The following is a 26,273-nucleotide window of genomic DNA, read 5'->3' on the forward strand; positions in this document are numbered from 1 at the left end:
CACACATGCTCATTTACCCTGTTTCAAAACGCGCGCTTGCTTTCATTCACACATACATTTTTAAATGATCATCAAAGTAAAGCCAAAGAAATACCTCAAAACAACTTTTTTTTTGTTTTACCATACAGGTGTAGCAACAAACAATAACATCTTTTTGAAAGCTTTTGTTCAAATCATGCATTTCTATGTATTTTGGTGTTTTATTTTTGTCTACACAATTTCCATATCCAGAATTTTCTTTTTTAAATCACAAAGCACTTCACAGACAATGTGAATGACATTGTTAACAGGAAGAAATGTACAAAAGTGTCTTTCAGTGTCTTTCAACTGTAACAATAAAAAAAGAAAAGTCAAAATCAAAAGTATAAATATAAATAGTTGCACAGACATTTGTTGTGTATCTTTTAGCTGAATGAAAAGAAACATTCATAGCCCTACATACATGTAGCTGAAGGTTCGATTATGAGAGCTGTTGTGCTTAATTGAGTGTGTATGTGGGCGTTTGTGTGTATCACGGTGTTAATGATTATGTGTATTCATCAGATTTCAGAATGAAGGCAGAATGACATAGATGTCCTTGCTCATATATTAAACATGATCACTCATGCATGCACCTCATACAATGTTCCCACATATGTATACAGCAGTACATTCTGGCAATGTTTACAGTATAAAACAGCTGTCTAAGTGAAGTGAAATTAAATGAGAGGGCGATATCTGTTCTAGCCAACTGAACCAAGCGTAGACTTCAGGAACTGCAAGTGTGGAAGTTATAGCTTTTTTTGCTGTTGTTCTGAATAATTTAAGCATGCATACATTTTCTTGTATGTCCCTAAATCTTTATTACAATAATGGGTAAAAAATATCCAATAGAAAATGTTCATTTGTGTTTCCAATTTAGAGCATACAACTGGAATTATATCTGTTTATGTCATTATATACATAATTGTACTCTCTGAGCAGCCACACATTTGTTTTGTTCTTCATGTATGTAAACATTCATCTAAACCAAACAAGTGTAAACAGTGATGCCACACCTACGTGTGGTCTGGTGTTGCCAGACAACATGACCAACAGGACGGGCTAGAAAACAAATATCCTATCCACAACCCTAACTCAAAAAACAAGGAAGAAAGAACAGATAAAAAGATCGTTCATGAGACCGAGGGAGCAGAGCACAAGATTGACCAAAGGAGCTTTACTAGGGTCATTTTCACGAAAAGATTATTTTATTCAGTTTAAAACGATTTTACACAGAAATGAGTCGCTCTCAATATCAAGCAACCACCAGCTAAGCATTGACTTCAAAAAGGGCAAACCAAAGTTTGTCGGTGCCGTGCCAGTGACACTAGTGATTTCTGCTGATAGTTCTATAGTAACTGTTGTGATGAGTAGCAATGCCAACAGGAATGTTGAGTAGAGGTGTGCAGCTTACTGAGCTTTCCTAAGCCCAAATCATGCCTGGAATAAGACAACAAAAGAAGAGACGTCTAGGACAAAAAGCCAGGAGCATCACGGATAACGAGAAAGAAGACGTTTAAACAATTTCTTTATCTAATCATCATAGGGAAAGTGAGATCATCGGTAAACAGTGGAGGAACTTGGAGGACCGATAAGGCCACAGCAGTAAAACTGAGAAGGCAGTAATACTTGTACAATGAGATTGGGTTGCGGTAACTATCTGGACTCTCCACATGCCTCTAAGATTAAATAGGCAGACAAGAGTGCATTGTTAACAGCACCGTTAACAGCACATTGCTTGTTAACAAGTCTGGAGAAGAAGAATCTCCGCAAAGCAAATATTAATTTTCTGTGCGAGTTTCAGTCCTTGTTATGATCAAATAGAGCTGCTGCTGCTACTTGTAATATACAATATACTTCTTTTCCCGAGCCAATTCACTTTGTGTTTCACAAATGTCCAAAATGTCCATTCCATGAAAAGTTTCTCAGAGAACTATGTTTTATTGCTTATAAAAACGCTGATCCGTTAAATAATTAATTATTTATTAACAAAAGCAATCCTGTGATCTAGAGCTCTGCTCCCTTCTCAAGCTATTTTTCTCTTTTCTTCCTTGAAATCAGAAGAGCTCCTGTAATACAAAACCACAGGAGTTTAAATGGCTTTTCAAAAGATTTCAACTCAAAGCTTGATTCATGCTTTGTAAACCCCTCAATTGCTGCCACACAGACTCAAGGAATTCAAAACTGTCTCTCAAAAATGTCACCTCTCTTGCAAAGCTTCGTCATCTCTGGAACACACTGTGTTTAGAAAATTTTTCACATTTGTTGTTGTTAGTCATATAGATATACATATGTATATGTATATTTTATATATATATATATATATATAGATAGATATATATACATATACATATTTTATGTATATATATATATATATGTATACAGCGCCCTTGCAGACATGCACTACTTTCTATTATTGTAAAGACAGAGTCTAATTATTCGGAGCAGCACCTACTTTTTTCCCCTCAGGGTGCAATGAAAGCCTTCACCAATCATAAACACCAATCAATAATTTATAACACTCACTGATCGAAAGCATAAACTTGTAGAAAAGCAATTAATTGAATGGATGAGACATACTGATATGAATTTTGTTACAACATGACAAAGTATTGTGAGAAAACTCCTGTTGTACCTCTTTTCCAAAGTGTTCAAGGTATGTCTACGTGAAGCAGTGAGGAACAATAACATAAATGTGACTAATATATAAATGACTGAGGGTTGATGCTTTAAAAGATTGATGAAGCCATAAAAGCTGAGTATCTCATGTCTGAGAAGGGCTTAAGTATGCAATTATGTGACTGTTGTTATAAGTGTTTTTTATGTTCAGAGCAGCCTTCCCAGCACCACACCCTCTCTGCTCCTGGCCTCCCCTCTGAGGATCTCCAGGAAGCCCAGTTTTGTCAAGAATTCCAGCCTCTGACGGTCTGTAGGCTGCACCTCACAGAACACACCCTGAGAACCTACAATTATACATACAAAAATCCAACTCAAAAAAGACATTCACAAGCTCTTTTCCAGTACCATTAAATTAATTTCATGTCATAAAAACATGCATAGAACTATTTCTGGATCTATCCTAAAGTGGCAGGTCATAGAATATTTAACTACAGGACTTCAGCATTCATGATGATTAATGAAGAATGAATGTTTTACAATATTTAAACAGCTATACGCATCAGTGTTGGGTGGTATTATGACACAGCTTCTTCCTAGCAGGATAAATAATTTTTTTAAAAACTGTCAGATTGTGCCAATACATTTTTGTCGAGAGTTAAGGGTGAGACAGATGGTGGTTTCATAGTAATGCATTTCCTCATTCCTCATAGAAATGATAAACACACAAACTGAATCTGTGATTACCATTGGCCTTGAGTGCAGTGAGGAGAGTGGTGAGCAGGGTTCGGCTGACACTGATGTCCACCAGCTCAGGCAGGGCGTCCAATCGCAGCTGAGAGGGGAAGTGATAGAGGAGAGAGTCTGGGTACTCACCCTGGTCCTCCTCCATTAACTGGATCAAGTCCTGGACAGAGGAATGCAGAGAGACCATGGCTGTTGTTGCTGATATTAATACATTTATATCTACCACTTATCAAAACCAGTTAGATGGTTAGTTAGAAAGTGCTTTAGGAAAACGCACAAGTTGACTGCAGGAAAGGAGAGAAACTTAAGATGAGTTTGTGGAGAGTGTATCTTTTTACACTAATTAGTTCTATGCTGTAGTTTCCCACACCTGCTGTGGGATGTGGCAGCTAAACATGCAGCCCTACAGGAAAGTAAGAAGTGAAGGGAGTCGCTCCCACTACTGTCAGACTTTAAGGTGGAAAACCTTTTGTGCCCGGCGGCAATGAGAATGGCAGTCATCCAAAGCATGAAAGTCAGTGTGCCGCTTTGAGCAGTGAGCTCAGATGTCAGAAGCTGACTATATCTGTTAATCACCACCAGTTCTGTTTGGCTTTTTGCCAAAGACAGCTGAAGAGTTTGTCATGATGCGCTGTGACACTGTGTCCCTTTTTCAACAAAGATGCTGAAATATAAGATGCTCGATTCTTGTGTCTATTCTAATGACTGACAAATTTCTCACGCTGTTAAAAACTGTTCACCGCTGCACAATAACAGCTGCGCAACAGCTGAATTGCTTAAACTTTTAACCCTAAACTAGCATTACCTCATCATCCAGTGCCTGCGTATGAGTGTTTGTGTCTTTTGGTTAGTTTTGTTTTGTGTGTACCCATCTTCCCAGTGGGTTATTAATCTTTGGCAGAGGGGCCCAGATGGCTTGACAGCAGGTACTGACATGTCCAATCATTTGAGTGCATAATTTTACCTAGTGTTTGGTTGTGCCTCTACAGGATATTCTTTGTATACTGTTCACTCATTCACCTGTGTTTTTGGGGGGGTGTTGTTCCCTTTGGGTGGATATTTGTCCCTCATGGCAGGTATCCAGCTGGCCTGGCAACGCTTGGCAAAGGAGCGAACATCTAAGATGCCTAGTACACACCCACAAACGCCAAGCTCATCTTCAAGGATAAAGCTGTACTCTGGGCTCAACGCCAGGCATGGGCCAAGACATCTAGGAGATGAGATTAGGTATTACATTCTAAGAATATGTATATACAGTGTAGTTCACAAATCAGTCTGTTAATAGGGAAACCCATTCAATCTAGAAGTTTTGTTTTCTTCAACCCATATGCCTATATGACAAACCTGTCCCCTATGACATCTGGATGAGCTGTGCTGGACTCCTGGCCGCCCTGAGTCCTCAGGTGAAACTGGCGAACCATCCGATAAAGCTCCACCTGCCCACACATCGCTAAAATTTCAGCATTTGTTTATACAGTGACTGTAAAAACAAATAATCTCTAACTTGCTTCAGACTTCTCCTACCTTGTCTTTACTGTAGTAGGGTCTGATGTTGTAGAGACGGGAGGTAGGGAAGAGAGGTGGAGGATGAGTGAAAAGTTCGCTGCAGCTGCCGATTGGGAGAAGCATCTACACAGCACATAAAAAACACATTGCACAGATTAAAGGATTCAATTTTACAAAACTAAGTAGCGTATTATTCCGAATTTTAGAATACAAGCAGGTAGACGAGCAAAAAACAAATCTATGATAAAAGATTTTTCACACTGGCTACCTGCACCTCCCCGGACACTCCGCCCTTGAACACCCATGGCTCTGAGTCCACTCCCAGCAAGTCCGGTCCTGTGGTCTTCCCACACCCTACCACAGATAACAACATCATGTTATACTTGTGGAGCCTTGTCATTGGGACCAATGAAATATAAGAAAAGTTGTCGCTGTGTATTGGAATCTATCCCTTAGCTTTAAAAGGTTTATGGCATTGAAGCTTCTCAAGACATGTTGGCAGAAATGAACTTTTTTCAGTTTTCATGCTACTCTCAAAATGATCTAATGCTTAACTAGTGGTGCGATCCTTATTTCCCCATTATCTCAACAGCTCCACCGAGTTAACACAGTGAAGTAAGGAGAATGTTCTTTCAGGCATAGATGGAGGAGAAAAAAAACGTACACCCACTCACAGTGAAAGCAGTTCCTCCAGGAGCCGAGGGTGGAGCTGTCACTTAACACTCGCCCATCTGAGTGAGGCAGATGAGTGTGGGGTAGAGAGTAACAATGGAGAAAAGTGTCATTCAAGTAAAACACCACACTTGCATAAAGAACCATTTCAGTCTCTCAAATGTCACATGTTACATAACCAGTTTGAGGTATTTTGGTACAGAACTTTAATTAGAGGAAAAAGAAACTGAACAACACACCCTAACATAGCAAATTTCCGGTATTTCAACTGCTCTGGAGCACTAAGAGTTCATACTATGTTATATACTGTATATTATATAATGAGCAAGGGTATGTCAAGTTATTTTAGGATATATCGTAATATAGTATGGGATTATTACAGTTTAGCATTAATATTACAGAATGTTTTATTATTCCATTTTACTAGGGCTGAAATTTACTGGGAAGTAAGCCATTACATAATATTTGCATACTATCTAATGACCATACCATTGCATGTTATATGAGTGGTACATTGTGTTATGCATCTAAAAGAAATTATAATCTATTTAATTACATTGTATTAATGTACAGAACCTTTTACTGTACTATCCTGTCCTATACTATGTGCTAGACATTTAAATACAGAAAAGTGCACATGCTGTTCTACTACTACCCCTGTTACTAGTTTAGTCTGTCCACCGTACAAGTATATTAGTGGTAGCCTACTGCATTGCATAGTAGTAATGTAACTATATAATATTCCACTAAACTGAAGTGCTGTTTTTCCTCAAAGCTCATATCAGGGGTAACTCTGAACATCAGCAAATTAAAAAATCATGGTGTATAAGTGCTTTAACCCTAGATATACTACTGTACTCTAGTAAACCAAAACAATATTCACATTTAGCCAATTGCATGATCATTACATTGTATTGTGGCATAGATAATCAAGAAGCTACAATAATCAAAACTAACACAACATAAACATTCTGCACCCCTGTATATTTTTCCTGCCTCCATCTCTCTGCGTTCTTACCCAGCCAGCAGATGAAGGCCTTTGCCAGCAGAGCTGTGTTCCTCAGGTCCCACACATACGGGTAAAGGTCATAGAGGACAGCCCTGTTAGCCCCACCAACGACACTGCAGTGGAGCTGGGCTATGTCCTCACACAGAGACAGGAACCTGGAGGCCCGCCCACGCCACTCATCAACCTGACAACATAATTAAATATACTAGGTTAATAGGATCAGTTATGCCCTCCACAGTTCATATTTAACCATGTCCACATACAATTCTCACAGACCTTCTGAGGCTGTGTCTTCTTGCTGTTGGCACTGACCAGGTGACAGTTTGTTTTCAGCCAGGTCAGATCCTGCAACACTTTCTGGGCTGATGGGCCATGCTCATGGGGGAGATAATGAAGACCAACCAGCAACCGCACCTGGGACTCACTCAGCATTCCTTTCCCACCACAGTGCCCCCTACCCTGTGCCCTCTGTCCCCGGCCTCCAACTACAGGTGCTCCAGGCCTGGATCCTGGAGGTTGCTGACTGGGTTGGCTAGGCTGGTTTGACCTCTTTTTGTCCTCGTCTTGTCCCTCTTTCTCCTTCTTAACCATAGTGGGCGAGGAGGGTGGGGAGCTGGAATTCAGTGGGAAGACTGGGAGTTTGGCCACAGCAGAGGTCCCCCTGAAGGTGGAAGGACAGTCAGACCTGTCGGGGGTTTTGCACCGCGATGGTGGAACAGTAGCCCGCTGGTCTGTCCTTGAGCTCTGTCGACCTATAATAATGGTTCAAATAGACAATGGGGTCACTCGAATCTTTAGTTGGCTTCATTCAAAATAGCACACAGAAAATTATCCAATTCACGATTAGTAAAATCTAACTGGTCTACGTTACCTGTAAAGCCAACTTTGACACACATATACAGGAGCAGAAGCATATATTTAAGGTTGTTTGCTATTGTTACCTGCTTGTAGAGGCTGATTGAGTTCTTCCATCCAGTCATGTAGTGCAGCAGACAGAGCTCTTTCAGGACAGTACTCGCACTCCTCATCTAGAGTACATATAACATTTCAGTATACCATCTGTGAATATCCTCTGCTAATTTATATTCATAGACTCTCTCCGAAGAGAGAACCAGATTAAGTCATTTTGAATAGTCTGCCTCTGATGCCTACATTAAGGGTAAAATACACGAGAAGGCTGCACAGCAAACTTTCATGTAAATAGTGGAATTCTTCTTGCATTTCTATCCACATTACAGGCTGCAGCAAGGCCTTCATCTCTTGTCTTATCTCCTTTTTAAAGCCTGTTCGTCCTCCATCCCACGACTTCGTTTCTCCCCCAAAAGGGACCTTGCTCTCTTCTCATTTCTTCCCTCATCACTCTGCGAAATTACTCCTACATCACCGCCTCTCTCCCCACCCAGCCAGCAGAACATCACACGCTACATTGCGTCTCTGTTCCCACAATTTTCCATTAAATTCCCTTGTGCCCTCTTTCTTTCTCTGGCTCTGCTTCCATACATTTCACTGTCATAGCAAACAGGATGTGATTAAAAATTGAACCAAACATAAAATTAGGGTAATGCAGATCAGTCACACCTCTATAGCCATGGTAAAAGTTTTCAAAATAATTCAAATACCCAACTTTGGGATCATACGTAACAGCCAACTTTAAGTAAAACTGGCTGATGAAAAGCTCTCATCTTTAAACCATGATCTTTTAACAGTGAGTTGCAATGGAAGAAGCAGAACATAGGTGAAACTGTGGGGGTCGGTATTAAGGAAATATTTGTACAACAATATGTGCAATGGCAGCTTCAGCTTAATGTATAACTTTTCTAGGACAACAGTTGAAGCTTTCATTCTTTTGAAAATCATTTGTTGCAACACCAGCTTATTTAGTAAGTAAACTGTACATAGATGTGGTCTGGCAGAGTTAATGTTAATTTAACTGAGGACATCTCCTGTCTCATTATTGATAATTCCTACTTCCATCTGCTCTCCATCTGTTGAACCCCTCACCTTTCATCTCCTCTTTTCCTGTTCTGTACCAGTTTCCCAGTGTGTGCAGTGGGATGTAGTTGGCTTCAAACTCGCAGTTGGGATTGAGCAGGAGGCCTCTCAGGTGTCTCCTCAGCTGAGGCTCTCGACCCTTGAAAGGCCCCAAGAACAGACGTCTGGAGTCATAGTCATTAGCGTGCAAGTTGTCCCAGATGAGCGGGGGGCGCTGGAGGACAGACTCCACCTCAGCGAGGCAGTCTACAGACAGTTTTCTGGAAATGACCTTACTGCCTGTGCAGGGAAAAGGTTGCTCAATATAATTCTCGAAGATTTGACTAATAAAATTGGCTGCATTCATAACTACTTTCGTGTCTTCCAAAATTCCAAAAAGAATCAACATATTTTACATTTTTCAATTCTAAAAAGTTTAACAAATGAACCACCCCTCAAAATGTGAAGTTCAGTAAATCCGATTTGCTTTAAAAGTTGGTGTAGAACTGCTGCTCTGGGATAAGTACAAAAAGATTGCTGTAGGAGATAAACAGGATTCACAAGATGATTACACACTCATTATGATTACAAACTACAGATGGCAACATGACAAAACTACCTCATGCCTTGGACACGTCTCTCTAACAAAGCAAATGCCACAGTGGTGACACATAGCACTAAATGATTTTATCTGCATTATGTAAGCAGCATGACAGGATGAAACAACTCTGTGCCAAATGCAGGGTGTGTTTTAAATATCCAGTAAAAAATAAACTTAAAAAAACAATTAGTTCATGGTACAACTGTAAAACCATTTCTGCTGTAGAAATATAGAGATAAAATTCATGACATGAACTACAAGGAAGTGGGCGATAATGTGTGTATGTGTTCCTACTGTACTTCCATATGCGTGTAGGTGGATGTGCACTTAAATCGTTTTCTGGTTCGAGGAGGAGGTTGTGTGGATTTGTACACACACTTATTTGCACATGTGCACGCTCGTATGTGTTTTGCTTGTGTGTATGTGAGTGCTGCTACTAGCCAAGAAACTGTGGGTGAAATAAAGATCTCCCTCCATATTTAAACATTCTGGTATATGGCTGTACTGTAAGAAGACAACCACACTATACAGTGTTATAATGAAGACAGTATTTTTGTCTTACCCGTCCATATGACTGTTATATTGGGCAGTAGGTCCTCTCCAACAGTTTGCAGGTAGGGAGACTTGGATACACTGGGAGTGCACAGAGAGCCACAGTACTCTACGGAGACGGAAGAAACAATGTTTCACGTAGTAAAAACTGCATGGTCAAAATGTATGAAATCTTGACTCCAGTCCTACCTGTAGGGCAAAATAGAAAGACAGGTGGTTCCCCCAAGAATCGATAGATCTCATTGGTTACTGTGACCTGAGCGTGGGCAAATGAAGCGAAGGCCTCGCTGTCAGCTTGACACATGGAGTGATCGATGTCATCAAACAAAATGGCAAATGCCTGGCAACCCAGGTCTGACACCTGACAGAGAAAGAGAAGAGGCCCTGTATGAGAGACTAAAGAAACAGTCACATCTGTGTGATATATTATCCATGTGTAGTAACAAACCTGTCTTAGCTTGCGTTTGAGTAGTGTTAAGTCACATGAGGATGAAAAGACAATGTCCTGACCAGGAGAGAGTGCGTAGACAAACTGGAGACCTCTAGACTGGGCCTCTACTATGAGAGTACGCAACTGACCTATGAAGGAGGAGAAGGATAAAAATACTGAAATTCTAATGAGATGGCATGAACAAGAGTGTCCAAAATTAAAATATAAATAAAACTGCATTATTCAGTAAACACAGAATTTCTTTTTTTTAATTGCATGTTATGTTGTTTATTTTTGTGGCTGAGACTTGCCCTCTTCTTCAGGAGAATAGACTTCTCTCCACAGCAGTCTGTGTTTCAGGTCATCTTTTGGACCGTATAAGTAGGTGTTCAAACCCCAACACTGCATCCTGGTGAAGAAAGACAAGGCAAAGAGGCAAAGGGAGGAAACCTGTTAAAAAGGGCCGGTTTAGGTAATTTAAAGTATAAAAATCAAACCCTCAAAAGCTTTTATTGTCAGATGCAGCAATAAATAAGTAATCAGTACAATTAAGTTCTTGTTTGCCTGTGTGTCCACTTACTGCCTTCAACAATAACAACCTACTAACATAAACGGGACGAAAAAGGTGCTCATAGGGACATAACTAATAACATATTTTCATATATACTAAGGTTATTAGCTAAGGCTGAAAATGCAGAAGAAGGCGAAGAAGAAAGGAACAGTTCCTTCATCCATAGGGTAAAAATGGTCACTGAATGAGTTTGATTAGTTTAAAAACAATTTAAATCATGTGCTGTGAGAGTGCTGCATCTGTTCTATATATTGAAACCATAACTTTGTTGGGCAGGGTCCTGGACAGTGAGGGGCTGGGAACTGAGTTTGAGGAGACGACAAAAGAGGGGGAAAACAGAAAAACAACAAGCTGCAAGAAAATATATCCAGTGTATTGATCTTGAGACACCAAGGCTGCCTCAAATACAGGAAATGAGCTACTGAATTATGAATAGTGCCTCATACTCAGAATGAAACAATATCTGCATTGGCAGCCATTCATACACACATCTACAAACATGAATGTTTCCCCATCTCTAGCCCTGCTCTTGTCTTTCTTATCATCTGTGGGACGGCAGAGCTCTCTCCCTCTCTCTCTGTCTTCCATTTCCTGAGCAGATGGTACACAAGTCACCTCCACAAAGTGGCAACCTACCCACCTAAAACACGCAATCCCAAACACACGCACACTTAGACACTCCATGGCACCTCGCTGCCAAACTTATGCAACACTCAGCATATGAACTGTGCCTGCACCCCACACAGGAGTCCCAAAAAAACCCTTTTATTAATCAATCTGGATCCCACACACTCAGCTGCTGTCAAAGCTTTGGAAGCCAAATTAATTTCCATAAAGCCAGTTACTGTCAGTATCGTTTGTCTGTTTGCTGTTAAAGTGCAGGCTACAGCGCATGTTACCTGAAAATCGGTAGACGTTTGAGGCCACATTTCAGCAGCTTTATCAGTGTTGCTTATTGTGTGCGTTAATTAGAAAGTTCAGACAGAAAAGAAAACAGTATATGTTTTTGCTGTTACATCTAAGAGCAGAGGAAAGCATAAGCATGCTCTTTAAGGATGCAGACACCTCTCACTATTAGCCTCTGAACTACAAAGATGTGTCCCGGCTCCCCACAGAAATTTAAGTTGGTACACTTACAAGTTATATCCGTGTACCATGAAGAGTGAACCGGTTCCCTACCAGCTACAAAGCATAAACATGGGGGTAATGAATACACATGTGGAGTAAATGCTGTATCCTTTATTAGTGCATCAATTTACTGTACATTTGAAATACTGCTGTCAATACTGCTAAAATTGTGATTTAACAAAGAGGCTTTCTTTCAACGTCACTTTGCATGTTTTTTTTAGCTGGGGAGCTGCGTCATATAGGAACAGCCTGTCAATCACTTTGAGCTGATAAAACTGTAATTGTGTTTAAAAGAAGAACTAAAGAACTGAGTTGAGGAACCACACCATATAGAGCACTGCGCAAAGGTGCAGAGCCACCCCTGTTTTCTTTATATATTTCCAGGTGAGTAAGTGCAAACAGAAATGGAAATATAGTATATGAGGCAAAAACAGAGTTTGTGCAATTTTTACAAGCTTGAAAGTCCATATTTAGTACGACTTCCTTTATATTTCAACACAGCCTGGTCCCTCTTAGACACACTTTCTTGTAATTTCTTTAAGCAGTCTTCAGGAATAGTTGTCCAGGCTTATTGAATGGCATTTCAAAGCTCTTCTTTGGATGTCGGCTGCGTTTGTTCAATACTCTGTCAAGATGATCTCACACTGCTTCAGTAATGTTGAGATCTGGGCTCCGGGGAGGATTCATCCCTCCATAAGACCTGTTACGACTACCTCAGCCTTGTCTGCCTGTTTGCCTTCGTTAAGAATGGCTTCTTGACAGCCATTCCTCCATCGGGACCACTTCTGATGAGGCCTAAGTGAAGAGTAGATGGATCAACTGAAGGGCCAGATGCATCTCTCAGGTCTTTACTTTTCTTTTTCTTTTTAGGCCTGCACATAATGCCAAGAAATGCCAAGAAGAGTTCATAGCTCTTTGGGAATCACCTTGTTTGTGCAAAAATACAAATTTGTGTTCGTCAAATTGTGTTATATTTGCAGATTCCATATATGCAACTAAAGAAAAGAGAACTAATTATTTGTCTTTGTGAAAGGCTGCTAGTGACAGGGTTCCGAAAGATACAATTTAAAAAAGCTTATTTGCTAAGTTTTCTGTTTAAATGTCTAAATACAACACTAGATCATCCCTTGAGTTAGATACCTTTTTTTTTACAGTTGCATGATTCATGGGTCAGTGATATGTGGCTTAAGAAAACAAAAACAATCCTCTGAAAATGCTCAAGTACAAGTGCTGGAACTTGAAAATGAGTAAAATGTCCAAAGCCAATGTAAAAAAAAAACAAAGTCTGACTGCTTGGAAGCAAAATATAAAGAAGTGAGGGAGGCTGAAGACTTCTGCACTACATTACATGATATTTAATTAGCTTAAAATGTGCTTTTATATGTTTAAGTGTCTTTCATACATCAGTTCTGTTGACAGGATGCTATGGTCTCATCTCTGAAAAGGACCCTGTTGAGGGAGATCTACTTGTATCACTCCACACGTGTGCTGAATGGTTCTTTGGTTTGCATAGAAAAATGTAGCTGAATAAAGAGCTTCAGACCAAGCAAAGTGTGCTTGAATGTAACAGGGCACATAAATGATCTTTTAGTATGAAGTGAATGTAGAGCAGCAGCTGTTCTACCGTGGCTTAGACCAATACTTCTAGGATCATGGTAAGGCCTTCATTTTCATTTTCTATCCTTTGGCTGTGTCAGAATGCAGCGTCGGCCTCCATTGTGCCACAGCTGTCATCCATGGCTGAGCCTCAGGTCTGAGGATGAGCGTGCCCTTTATGTGGAGTCATTCTGCGTCAGTGACTTCTCTCATGTATGCTTGGCACTGGAACAGAGGCATGAAAATGTGTTTCGCTCAGTGGCATGATGTATGTTGATCCTGACCCCACAATACTCATGTGGAGCATTAGAACAACAGAAAAACATGGCCTCTGAATGAGATGTACGCCCGGACACTTGTGTGGACAGACCGTACATACACGACAGTTTCATGCTGACTGGCAAACAAACACTGGACAGGCACAAGGCTTACCATTGGAAGAGAACTTTCCTCTGATCCATAGACCATGGCCTCCCATAAAAACCTGGAGAGAAATAAAATTTAAAATGAGTGCACGCCAGCATCTTTAACATTGCTGAGGCAGTTGGTAATGCTAACAATCCACATCTTTATAACAGCTGGCAGGTTATAAACTCTAATAATCTACAGCTTCATGGAGCATTTCTACTTAAAACCTCTCTTTGCAATAAAATTCTGCAAGGAAAAATTCTTGTTTTTTGACCAGTACAAGCAAGCAAGTATGTTACACAAGCCCAAAAACGTAACTTTGCACTTAATGTCACTGAAGTTTTACCATAAATAGCGTTCACTTGTTGGTTAGAAATGATTAAAGTCAATGCAAGTTTACATTAAATGCTCATCAAATCTACTGATACGGTTTTGTTTGTTTGTTTTTTTTAAAAAGTTAAATTTGTTCTGTATCAGATGCTGTTCATTATTGGCTGGCATTGAAGTGAGAGTGCTGCATGTTTAGCAGCACAAAATTATACCAGATCTTCCATTTACGTGGCTACATCCCTGCTGTGTTTGGCAGAGGCATAATTCATTTGCGGCTACACTCTCCATCATCATTTTCTATTCTTGGAAACGGGAGCATCTCCAGTGTCCCTCTCAGTCCTTCAGTGTTTTTGAATAAGTCTGCAGTATGCGTGTGTGTGCAAATATCTGTGTACAGTAAGTGGGCCAGAGAAGGAATTTAATCACATATATTCCAGACTGCTTTCTCCTGTATGTCTCGGGGGGATTTTTTTTTTATTATCATTTTGTGTATGACATGTCTACCTGTGTGTGCATGTCATGTGGAGCATTCCCCAATGAAGCAAACCCAATTACTACCTCTATTGGAAGCCATCCCATGGGGCTGAGAAAGAGAATAAGAGTATAAGAATAAAGCGTGATACCAATTTTGCCAAGATGCAAAGGGGTTGAAAGGAGATATGCTTGACAAACCTAAGCATTTAATCAGCAATTGTGATAATTTATAATTCGGGTCAATGTGCTGGTGAGGTGCCACAGTTATACATATATATTCTTTTACCAACAAACATCTAAAAATTTGTTTCTTCATTAGATGACAGAAAAAACTCACTATTAGTCACCTACATCATATCCACTTAATTGATAAATGTATGAAAATGTGACTTAACGTGGGAAACGCAGATAATGATGGCACAAGACTAGTTAGCGAAAATTAACTCACTAGTTATATTCCTTTTATAGTAAACAGATTTGCTTTTATTGGCAACTTATATATGTAGCAGTTGAGGTAATCGTGTTTCCAAGCGTTTCCACTTATATCCCAGCAGAAATTAATATGTTTGTGTGGCTGCATGTGGTGATAATGGAAAAGGGGATATTTCTGTCACAAACAACAACAACAACCCATTTTCTGCATTTTCATTTTTATAGTAACAACCTGTAGTGTCATTAACATTTTTACCACTTCTAGTGTTATGGAAGGCCTTTTCCGCTTCATCATCACAATTATCCCCATCATCATCTTAAAAATCAGAACTCTTGACAGGCATCATTTTTGTAAAGGTCATCAAAAACTACTCTCCTCCTCCATGAGCATATCCTTCTTCCTGACATTCTTCAAAGCATCTCCATCATTTATACTGTCATGTCATTCAGACCTTATTGCAGTCTTTAGTCTCACTATTACCAGCAGCCTCATCATCATTTCTACCAGCTAATATCCAGAGCTTTCATTAGTCTATAGCCTTTAAACCATAAGGCATCCAGAGCCTTTCACCGCCTGCTCTTTGATTTCCACTTCAAGCATGGCTGAGCCCCACAACATCCTCTCACACAGACCTTTTCATCCAACCTTATCCTGTCTTCATAAATATATTTATCACCACACCCACGCCCATTTTACAGTGGTCGCTTTCAAATATGGGTCAGACTGTGGTCTATATTCGAAATCAGTGCCCTCAAGGTAAGAAATAAATCACATGATCTGTTAGGGGGTCAGTTATGAAGTCGGCCGCTCTCACCTTCCACCACCCCGCAAATAAACCGGTTCTTCTCCTCCATGCTGCTCTCAGTCATTAACGCTGCCTCCCTCCGCTTCCAGTCGTCCTCTAACGAGCGAGGGGGGACGAGATGCTTCCCCCCGTCTACCACCTTAGATCTTGCAAATGTTCTTCATACCTCTCATCGGTTTGCTTCCACCTCTTCCTCTACCTCTCCTCCTCCGTTAGAGAGCAGTGATGTTCCGCGATGCATTCAAGTGCTCTCGGGAAGATCCTGTCATCAAGCACAGCAATAATTATTGCAAAAAAGAATCCATCCATTTTTTTAATACCCGCTTAATCCAGTTCGGGGTCGCAACAGGGGCTGGATCCTATAAAGGCTGCCAATGGGCATCTATCCAACCCAAGAGCAGGGTACACCCCGGACAGGTGCACACCCAAGACATACCTATAATAACATTAAGTTATTATAGAAATTTACGAATAGAAAAGTATTATTAAAATAAAAAAATAAAAAATAAAATTATGATAAAATTAAAAATATTTATTACAATTAGAAATTGTGGTTGTAGTCTTTGTAATTGTACTATATTAAATAGACAAACAACCCTATTGCAAATATTGTATTGTGTATCCTATGATTAGTATAGTGAAAGTTTCACAGTCACTGAAAACACTTTTGTTCCTTTTTTTGAAAAAGAATTGAAAGAAAGGATAAAGTCATTTGACATCCATGAAAAAATGCTGAATTGGTTTACTCATTGCTAACAGATAATAAATGCTCTCACATAAAAAGCACACGCCAGCTTGCTCACTTCAATGCATGTCCCCTTTTATTTCAGATTTTTCCCGGAGCTTTGAATGCAGCATCCACCTCAAGCGTCTTCTAAACTGCACAAGCGCAGTGGGCTCTTGCAAGTGAGACAAACAGAGTGTATAGTTTGTGTGTACGCGTGAGCGAGAATGTCCACGATCACACCCAATGATCAGCCTGATTTTGTTCAAATTGATCTCATTCACTGATCTTTGAGATAACTTAGTTTGTGTAGAGAGATGGATCTTCATCTGTTCTGTGGATGCTTGCAAAATACACAATGAAAAATACTTCACAAGAGACCTCTGAAAACTGTCAGGATTAATGGTAATAGCTCTCTGACATTAAGAGCACTACATATACAACATAAAGCTACAGTACGAACGACTGTATTTAGATTTGTGAATTATTATTCTCTGCAAAATATAACCATTTCATGTCTGAGTTAGGATTAAAGAATGTCTGAGTCACTCCTTTAGGCATTTCAAGTAACCAACACAGATCTTAGAGACTACTTCTTTATGTGAAGTAATTTATTTAAAGAATGTAGCTTGTCTGGGGCATCCCCAGTTGACTTGAGGAAGCAGTGATTGCAAAAACTAATCATAATGAGCAGCCAGATGATTTTTGTTTCTTTATCATGACCATAATGACTTGAAAAGCTCTTATAATTGTATCTGAGCAATGCAGACTAAGAGTAAAAATAGTCCAACTTACCCAGAAACAGTGTGTGTCTGATCATTTAAGCAGAGGGAATAGAGCAGAATGCTTTCTCACCACCTGGTCTAACAGCAAAATGAGAAACTGTCACAGAAACTACTGGACACAATGATAACTGCATAAGGGAATACAATCTCAAAGAAATTTAATTTAACAGGTAACAAAGTCCGCCCTGTGATGGACTGGCGACCTGTCCAGGGTGTACCCCGCCTTTCGCCCGATGACTGCTGGGATAGGCTCCAGCCCACCCGCTACCCGATTAACGGATTGACGGTATAGAAAATGGATGGATGGAGGTAACAAAGTCCACCTGTGGAGGACGGAAAGGTTTTGTGGTGGAGCTACACTCATGACTTTCAAACTGGACACAACAGTTGGACTTTCGAGCGACTTAAGTTGGTGGTAAAACACACAGTGTAATAATGTCCCGCATCAAAATATGCTCTTCCTGAATTCCGGGCTGATGTCACCTACACCCTGTGGTTAAACACAGAACCTGTTAGAGACACGGATTTGATGAAACTACCAGGGAAATCTTCTGAAATCTGTGAGCAACTTCCCTCTCAACTAAACAGTTTGTGTGCGGGCATGAGTCAGTGGTTGTGAAACTGCCAGTGGAGGAGAGTTGACTGCATTGTATGTACCTTTTTCAAAATTTGTTTTGTTTCGTTCATTCAATCCTCAAACACGATAAAACAGACATAAATTGTTTTACAATATAAACAAACTCCAACACGTGTACTGGCTGAACAGGCTCAAGCTGAGCCAAATGATTTATATATGCTCAGCCTTCACACTCATCAAGTAAAGCCCCATGCCAGCCAAAATAATATGGAATGGAAAGAAAAGGTGACACCTGAGACCACCTATTTTTGTTAAGATATTTTTTGTTTTACATTGATGTCTCCTCTCTCAAACAATCTGACTTTACTGTCCAAAACACATACTTCACCGCCCAATGTGGAGTGTCTCTTATCCTCGAAAATTAGGTAGACGGCTTAGTCTCGACCTGAAGGGCTCTCCTGTGTTATGCCATGCACTTGTAAAGTGTTTTGTTGAGTTTCTTTCACATGAATGTCTGTAATTCCCTCACTGCATTGGACTGCTTACACAATGACACTCAACTTGTGTTTAGGTGTGTTATCCTTTGGGTTAGGGTGTTGTTGGGATTGAAGCGCACCAGGATGTTGTTTGTTTCTGAGATACTCCTACAACATTCAAAAATGTCAGAGGAATTAATCACAACTTCTACCATAGGTTGAAACTATGTAATTATGCCAGACTGAACAGAAAATGAAGTAGCACAATGTGTGATAGTTTAAAAAAATATTATAGTAAAGAGGTATTCCTCCATTTAAGCTTGCTTGATAAAAGAAGCACATTCGATTTTCAAAGATAAAATTAGCATGAAAGGGGAATCAATGACATCAACAAGTGTGAACGTTAAGTGTAAGTGGGACCCCTGAAAGCCATTTATTGTAAAGGAGAAGTGATACAGATCTATGCTAGTTTTCATGAACTCAAAATAAAACAAGTTGGAGCACATCTCTGTCTATCAGAGCAGTAAAAAAAACAAAGATTATTCTGACACTTCCTGGTTCCTGAGCTGCAGTCTTTGGCATGTCATTAGTAATCATTTATACCACACACAAGCAGCTGAGCATGATCAAAACAGCTGAAGTGCGGAGGCTCACGTTAGCTGTTACTCAGGCTTCTTCATGCTGTAAGACTGCTAAGTGCAATTAATACAGTATTTGCCACACTTGATAAGGATTAGTATTGTGAATTATACATGTATTGGCTGTAAAATAAAATTTTATTAGAAAAGTTACTTTAGAGTTTAATTTTGGATTTAAAACATTAGCAGTGTGCATCTTTCCAAAGGTTTAAATCATGGATTATAGGCTGATCATCGTTGTGCTTACAGGTTGGTGCTTTTTGTTTAATTATTCTGGCTTGTTGTTTTTTTTTAGTTTTCAAGTGGCTATTAAATGGTCTTTAACCAGCGCTGCATGCATGCTGATTGTCCCAGTGGAAGATGACATAAAATTGTTTGTCAGTTTTGACTGTTGTTTTCTGTTGGGAGAAAGGATTTTCTGTTATTTGTTGATTTTCCTTCAGTAACAATAACACTTAATTTATATAACCCCAAATAAGAAAAACGGGAAAGGGAAATACGATTGAAAAGTGGTGTTTCTTGTATCTATTTAGACTTTTTTTCATGATAGACTGTATGACCCAACGTATTTTCTGTTTTGTCTTACAAATCTCATATGATTCATTAATTATGTCCTTTCCTTTGTTCCTATGATATTGTTGGATTCCACCTGAAAAAATTCCTCAGAGCCAAAAGAAGATTAACATAAGTCTTCTTTTTTTTCCACAGTAAAATTCTTAAGTGCCATTTGTAAATGTAACTCCATAATGTAGTGGTTGACAAAGGTTTCCCACAGTAATTCCTTACCCATGTGGTTAAATCAGCTGTTCTGTTCTTGAGGTAGTGCAGATTAGGATCACTCCCTTGTTCTTTATGCACGGAAAATCTTCCAGATTGCTTGAATAGTTTAATGACATTATGGGCTGCAGAGGGAGAAACGTGCAAATCTCTTCTAATTTTGTTCTGACGAACATTGATTTTAAATGAAATTATTTTCTCACACATTTGTTGACAAACTGGATACCCTCTGTCCATCTTCTATCTTTGCTCTTTAAAGATTCAGCCCGTCATAGATACTGCTTTCGTATAAAATCATGTTTACAATCATATGTAAATGTCAGCTGTTCAATAAATAACATTATTTACCTTTTTACCCTCTTCGTTAGCTCTAAATGGCCCATTTCGGGGGAATGTTTTCGGAATGTGTTGCAGGCCTGAATGGAAAAACCAATTGACAAATTAATGAAAGTTGATGGACAAACATGAAATGACTTGGGTCCATACTGTCTGCAGTTGTATTGAAGTTAAAGTAATAGAGTAAAGAAAAAATACATCAGTGTTTTATTTGTTTATCTTTAGTTTTCAGTTTCCGTGGCATCTGGAGTTGTTCTGATTTGTGACTTTTAATTGAATGGGTGCTTTTAATGTTGCAGTCTGTTGCATTGATTCACTGAGACAGACGGAAACCTGATCTAGTTAAACCTTGTTCAGGTATCAGCGATTAAATATAAGAGGCTTTAGTGGAGCATTCTGTGTTTTATAGACGTAACAATGACATAGTATAATCCAGTCAAAGGACAAGAAGTGTTTTCTCAGAACTAAACAATTAAATGTCTAGTTGTGGATACATGATAAGTGTAATCAGATTCCCAAGTGTAACACTATGCATGAATAATAGCACCTTCCTTCTAGCTCTTCACTGTACCAGGAAGTATGAGCACAAAAATCTCATAAATGAGGAAAAGACTTTAAGCAGAGTCCATGAACCCTTCTTGTTCACAGTACCTCTCCACATGCAGTGTAAAATGACAAATGGTAATCCAAAAACTGGAATTTGTTTTATTTCAGGAGCACTGCTCAGTGTTGCCGTTGCCCAGACTCGTCAGTACTACTTTGTGAGCACACAGCTGAACTGGGCAAATGCTCAGAGTGTCTGCAGGCGTGACTTCACTGACCTGGCCACCATAGAAAACACTGCTGATGTGAACGCTGTTCTTCAGACCACATCAAACTATACAGGTGAGTTCTTAATTGCAGAATTAGAAACATGAAATATTCAGTGACACAACTACCAAGTAACATCTGAGTTTTTGAAAGACATTCTGAAGTCATTTGCATTTGAGAACAGGTTTTATTGCAGTTCTTTTAGAAGCAAACATCTTTTTGAACAGGCAAGGCTTGGATTGGCCTCTATGATGACATGGAAAACAGCTGGAGATGGTCCCTGAATGACAGCAGCTTCTATGGTGAAGGAGAGACAACTTTTAGAAACTGGTATCCAAACTCACCCAACAATTTTGGTGGAAAGCAGCACTGTGTTAGATTACTTAGCTTTTCTACAAACACTTTCAAATGGGATGACCGTCAGTGCGATGACAGACGACCTTTCGTGTGCTATAATGGTAAGTTTTTAGGCAGCAAAAATTGAGAAATTAATTTTTTATTAATTAATTTTTTTTTAAAATCTCATTTTTAGTTTCCATGACATATCCAGAGACATATAAAGCTTGGTTATGCAGAGATCATATGCATGAGATTTTATCTCACTGAATGAAAATCACAAATTCTGCAATCAGATCTCCTTTTTTCAGCAACAGTTACTCTGGCATCATAGTAACCTGTTTTTGTCTATTACTAAGTTAAACCTGACTCTTTTTATTACTTTTCATCCATGTCTTTACAGGTATAGTAAATGGCTCACCAACCTTTGTTTTCAATTCAAACTTATTGAATTGGACTGAAGCTCAGAGATTCTGCAGGGAGAACTATATTGATCTTGCCAGGTACAGTAAACATTACTGAATACTCCCACATAATGCAGCACTGTGCAATACACATAAGATTGTATGTGTTTTATGAGTTATTTTTGTGTTGGTTTAATGTTTTCAGCAAAACCTTAGACAACCACATGCAACACTATATAATATTTCCAAACAACCATAAAAGTCACAACAAAATATAGAGGGTACTTTCTTTGTTGTGCTTCTCTTAAGTTAACCTTGATATTATTATTATGCTGATCAATTTTCCCCACAGTATACGGAATTCAGCAGATGAGAGCATTATCGTGAATCTAATAGGTAATACCGAACCATGGATCGGTCTATATCGGCAAAAGCTGTGGTCTGATGGCAGTAGTTCTCTGTTTCGACACTGGGCTTCTGGTAGGCCGAAGCTGTATCAGGAGCGGTGTGCTGCTGCAGCGTTCGATGACTCAGGAAGATGGTTAGATGAAAGCTGTACCCAGAGTTTACCGTTCATCTGCTACAAACAGAGTAATGTGTCTAATTTACCCTCTCTCACACTTTAAAGGTGATAATCGTTGCATTTGAAGAAAAAAAGGAATTTGCAAATATTTACTGCGAATATGTAATTAACAGTTACATTTTTTAAGTGAAAAAGTATGTTGACAACTTCAAGATGGACATTACTTTTATGAACAAAATGAAAGCTGATAAAGATTTTCCATACATAGAATGCAGTAGATTCAAATTACGGTGGGATAAAAAGAGAGAAAAAATAATATTTCTCCCAAGTTTGAAAGGGAAAGGAATATTTTCAGTTTGATTGTAATTTTCACCGTCACAGCCAGATGGCACTAAATTCAACATAATGGCTTACACTGCATGGTATAGCAAAGTTTTTGTTATTTGATGTAACTTCTTGTCCTCTTTGCGAATCAGTTCCGCCCAACACAGAAAGCTTCAGACCATCAGCACAAGATGAGACCAGTATCACTCTGCAGTGGAATAAAGTCAACAACAATGTCAGCTTTGTTCTCCAGTTTAATGGGACAGAGACATACATCAGTGCACCAGATGGAGATGGAGCAGTAACTCACACAGTCTCATCTCTCACTGCTGGAACTAAATACACATTCACTCTCTTCTCTGTGTTTGAGAACGTCAGAAGCAGTGGACGACAACTCACAGCGGTCACTGGTATGTTGAATCAACTCAACATTGTAGACTTTAGCAGCTCTTCACACCATCATTTATTTTTTATTGCTCCAATGTAAAATAAACAACTATTTGTCATGACGTCACCATCAATCTTGAACATAACCCCTGCCTATTAGCTAGTTTTACAAGCATCACATAAAGAACAAACAGCTACTTCACACTCCACCATTTCTGACCAGTCAGATGACCAATCAGATCCAACTCAGCCATTCAGGAAAAGGTTCTTAGATTGACAGAAGCTAATATGAAGTGTTTAAAACAGAAGGTGAAAAGAACTGATGCAGCAATATTTGTGGCAATTAATCAAAAATAGGTCTTTTTCATCTGTTTCTTTTATTCTTTACATTTAAGAACGATAGCTGTTGTAGCAGAGGCATCCAATGAAACTATAAACATTCAAATTAGGAAAATATTGTTTGCAAACAGCAAAATCACAGAACTCAAAACTCCTTTAGAGTTCAGTAACTCAAGATTTTTGAGCACATCTCTTGTCAAAAAGAAGTGCTGTGATGTTACTGCCTCTTCAATATCCTTCTTCATGATGCAGACAGTAGATTTGAACAATTGTGTCTTGTTGACACCATTAGATCAGAAATGGGATGGAACAATGGAAGATGGTTTAGTTGTTTTTCTTACAAAGCTGACTGGAACCACATTTCTGACCTTCTTCTTTTCTTTCGTAGCTCCTCAAAATACAGACAACTTCAAACCATCAGGACAAGATGAGACCAGTATCACTCTGCAGTGGAATAAAGTCAACAACAATGTCAGCTTTGTTCTCCAGTTTAATGGGACAGAGACAAACATCAGTGCACCAGATGGAGATGGAGCAGTAACTCACACAGTCTCATCTCTCACTGCTGGAACTAAATACACATTCACTCTCTTCTCTGTGTTTGAGAACGTCAGAAGCAATGGACGACGACTCACAGCTGTCACTGGTAACAAGTTTCATATCATCAGTTTTTTATGAATAACATACATCTGAATAATGTTGTATCTTCTATTGCCCCATAAACTAACCATTATAATCTCTTTTCAAGTCCTGAGATGTTCTTTAATTAAAGAATGGTCTTAAAATGAAGCTGCAAAATTGTGCCTTCAACTTAAAAAGTCATTTTAGTTACACTGTAGCAGCAGCACTCTTATCAACAACAGTTGCCAATGATAAAATGATTTTATCAGTTCTAATAATATTAAAGGAACATGAGTAAATGCATGTTTGTATTTGTCTGATCTTACCAAAATGGAAACTATCAGTCATTAAATATCTATTCTCAGCAACAACATTCAAACAGTCATAAATGTCTTGAGATAGATGTTTATACATATTCATGTACATGCATTCTGTTTAATCACCTTAAATAACTTTGATACTGACTTCTCTCCAAAGCAACATCATCACTGAAATGTGAAATAGACATTTTGATGTTAAAGCTTTTATGCACCATGTTTATTAAATTGTTCATTACTCAATTTGATCTCCCAGCTCCAATAAATGAAGAAAGCTTCAGACCATCAGCACAAGATGAGACCAGTATCACTCTGCAGTGGAATAAAGTCAACAACAATGTCAGCTTTGTTCTCCAGTTTAATGGGACAGAGACAAACATCAGTGCACCAGATGGAGATGGAGCAGTAACTCACACAGTCTCATCTCTCACTTCTGGAACTAAATACACATTCACTCTCTTCTCTGTGTTTGAGAACGTCAGAAGCAATGGACGACGACTCACAGCTGTCACTGGTAACAAGTTTCATATCATCAGTTTTTTATGAATAACATACATCTGAATAATGTTGTATCTTCTATTGCCCCATAAACTAACCATTATAATCTCTTTTCAAGTCCTGAGATGTTCTTTAATTAAAGAATGGTCTTAAAATTAAGCTGCAAAATTGTGCCTTCAACTTAAAAAGTCATTTTAGTTACACTGTAGCAGCAGCACTCTTATCAACAACAGTTGCCAATGATAAAATGATTTTATCAGTTCTAATAATATTAAAGGAACATGAGTAAATGCATGTTTGTATTTGTCTGATCTTACCAAAATGGAAACTATCAGTCAGTAAATATCTATTCTCAGCAACAACATTCAAACAGTCACAAATGTCTTGAGATAGATGTTTATACATATTCATGTACATGCATTCTGTTTAATCACCTTAAATAACTTTGATACTGACTTCTCTCCAAAGCAACATCATCAGTGAATTGTGAAATAGACATTTTGATGTTAAAGCTTTTATGCACAATGTTTATTAAATTGTTCATTGCTCAATTTGATCTCCCAGCTCCAATAAATGCAGAAAGCTTCAGACCATCAGCACAAAATGAGACCAGTATCACTCTGCAGTGGAATAAAGTCAACAACAATGTCAGCTTTGTTCTCCAGTTTAATGGGACAGAGACAAACATCAGTGCACCAGATGGAGATGGAGCAGTAACTCACACAGTCTCATCTCTCACTTCTGGAACTAAATACACATTCACTCTCTTCTCTGTGTTTGAGAACGTCAGAAGCAGTGGACTACAACTCACAGGGGTCACTGGTATGTTGAATCAACTCAACATTGTAGACTTTAGCAGCTCTTCACACCATCATTTATTTTTTATTGCTCCAATGTAAAATAAACAACTATTTGTCATGACGTCACCATCAATCTTGAACATAACCCCTGCCTATTAGCTAGTTTTACAAGCATCACATAAAGAACAAACAGCTACTTCACACTCCACCATTTCTGACCAGTCAGATGACCAATCAGATCCAACTCAGCCATTCAGGAAAAGGTTCTTAGATTGACAGAAGCTAATATGAAGTGTTTAAAACAGAAGGTGAAAAGAACTGATGCAGCAATATTTGTGGCAATAAATCAAAAATAGGTCATTTTTCATTTGTTTCTTTTATTCTTTATATTTAAGAACGATAGCTGTTGTAGCAGAGGCATCCAATGAAACTATAAACATTCAAATTAGGAAAATATTGTTTGCAAACAGCAAAATCACAGAACTCAAAACTCCTTTAGAGTTCAGTAACTCAAGATTTTTGAATACATCTCTTGTCAAAAAGAAGTGCTGTGATGTTACTGCCTCTTCAATATCCTTCTTCATGATGCAGACAGTAGATTTGAACAATTGTGTCTTGTTGACACCATTAGATCAGAAATGGGATGGAACAATGGAAGATGGTTTAGTTGTTTTTCTTATAAAGCTGACTGGAACCACATTTCTGACCTTCTTCTTTTCTTTCGTAGCTCC

The 26,273-nt window shown here is 38.9% G+C and overlaps 2 protein-coding genes across 2 annotated transcripts in view; one reads left to right on the top strand and one right to left on the bottom strand.

Moving 5' to 3' along the window:
- Nucleotides 1-256: 256 nt before the first annotated feature.
- On the bottom strand, nt 257-16,089 carry LOC140282136 (protein O-GlcNAcase). The gene is made up of 17 exons (XM_072376716.1): nt 15,880-16,089; nt 13,853-13,904; nt 10,437-10,534; nt 10,144-10,274; nt 9,885-10,056; nt 9,706-9,804; nt 8,573-8,842; nt 7,513-7,599; nt 6,848-7,323; nt 6,581-6,755; nt 5,565-5,621; nt 5,159-5,244; nt 4,909-5,013; nt 4,729-4,820; nt 4,405-4,594; nt 3,385-3,544; nt 257-2,984 (listed from the first exon to the last, which is right to left on the bottom strand). Exons 1-17 carry the CDS (start codon nt 15,932-15,934, stop codon nt 2,848-2,850), a joined length of 2,442 nt encoding a protein of 813 aa, XP_072232817.1. The 5' UTR covers nt 15,935-16,089; the 3' UTR covers nt 257-2,847.
- A 3,142-nt stretch (nt 16,090-19,231) lies between these two features.
- The window catches only part of LOC140281669 (C-type mannose receptor 2-like), a 54,623-nt gene continuing 47,581 nt past the window's right edge, over nt 19,232-26,273 (top strand). Inside the window, exons 1-3 of the mRNA XM_072376168.1 lie at nt 19,232-19,319; nt 20,898-21,068; nt 21,221-21,451. Of these exons, the coding sequence (XP_072232269.1) occupies nt 19,286-19,319; nt 20,898-21,068; nt 21,221-21,451 (436 nt within the window). The 5' untranslated portion in view covers nt 19,232-19,285. The remainder of the gene's footprint in view (nt 19,320-20,897; nt 21,069-21,220; nt 21,452-26,273) is intronic.

This window comes from Leuresthes tenuis, unplaced genomic scaffold (genome assembly GCF_036924035.1).
Source record: "Leuresthes tenuis unplaced genomic scaffold, fLeuTen1.0.hap1 SCAF_22, whole genome shotgun sequence".
NCBI lineage: Eukaryota > Metazoa > Chordata > Actinopteri > Atheriniformes > Atherinopsidae > Leuresthes > Leuresthes tenuis.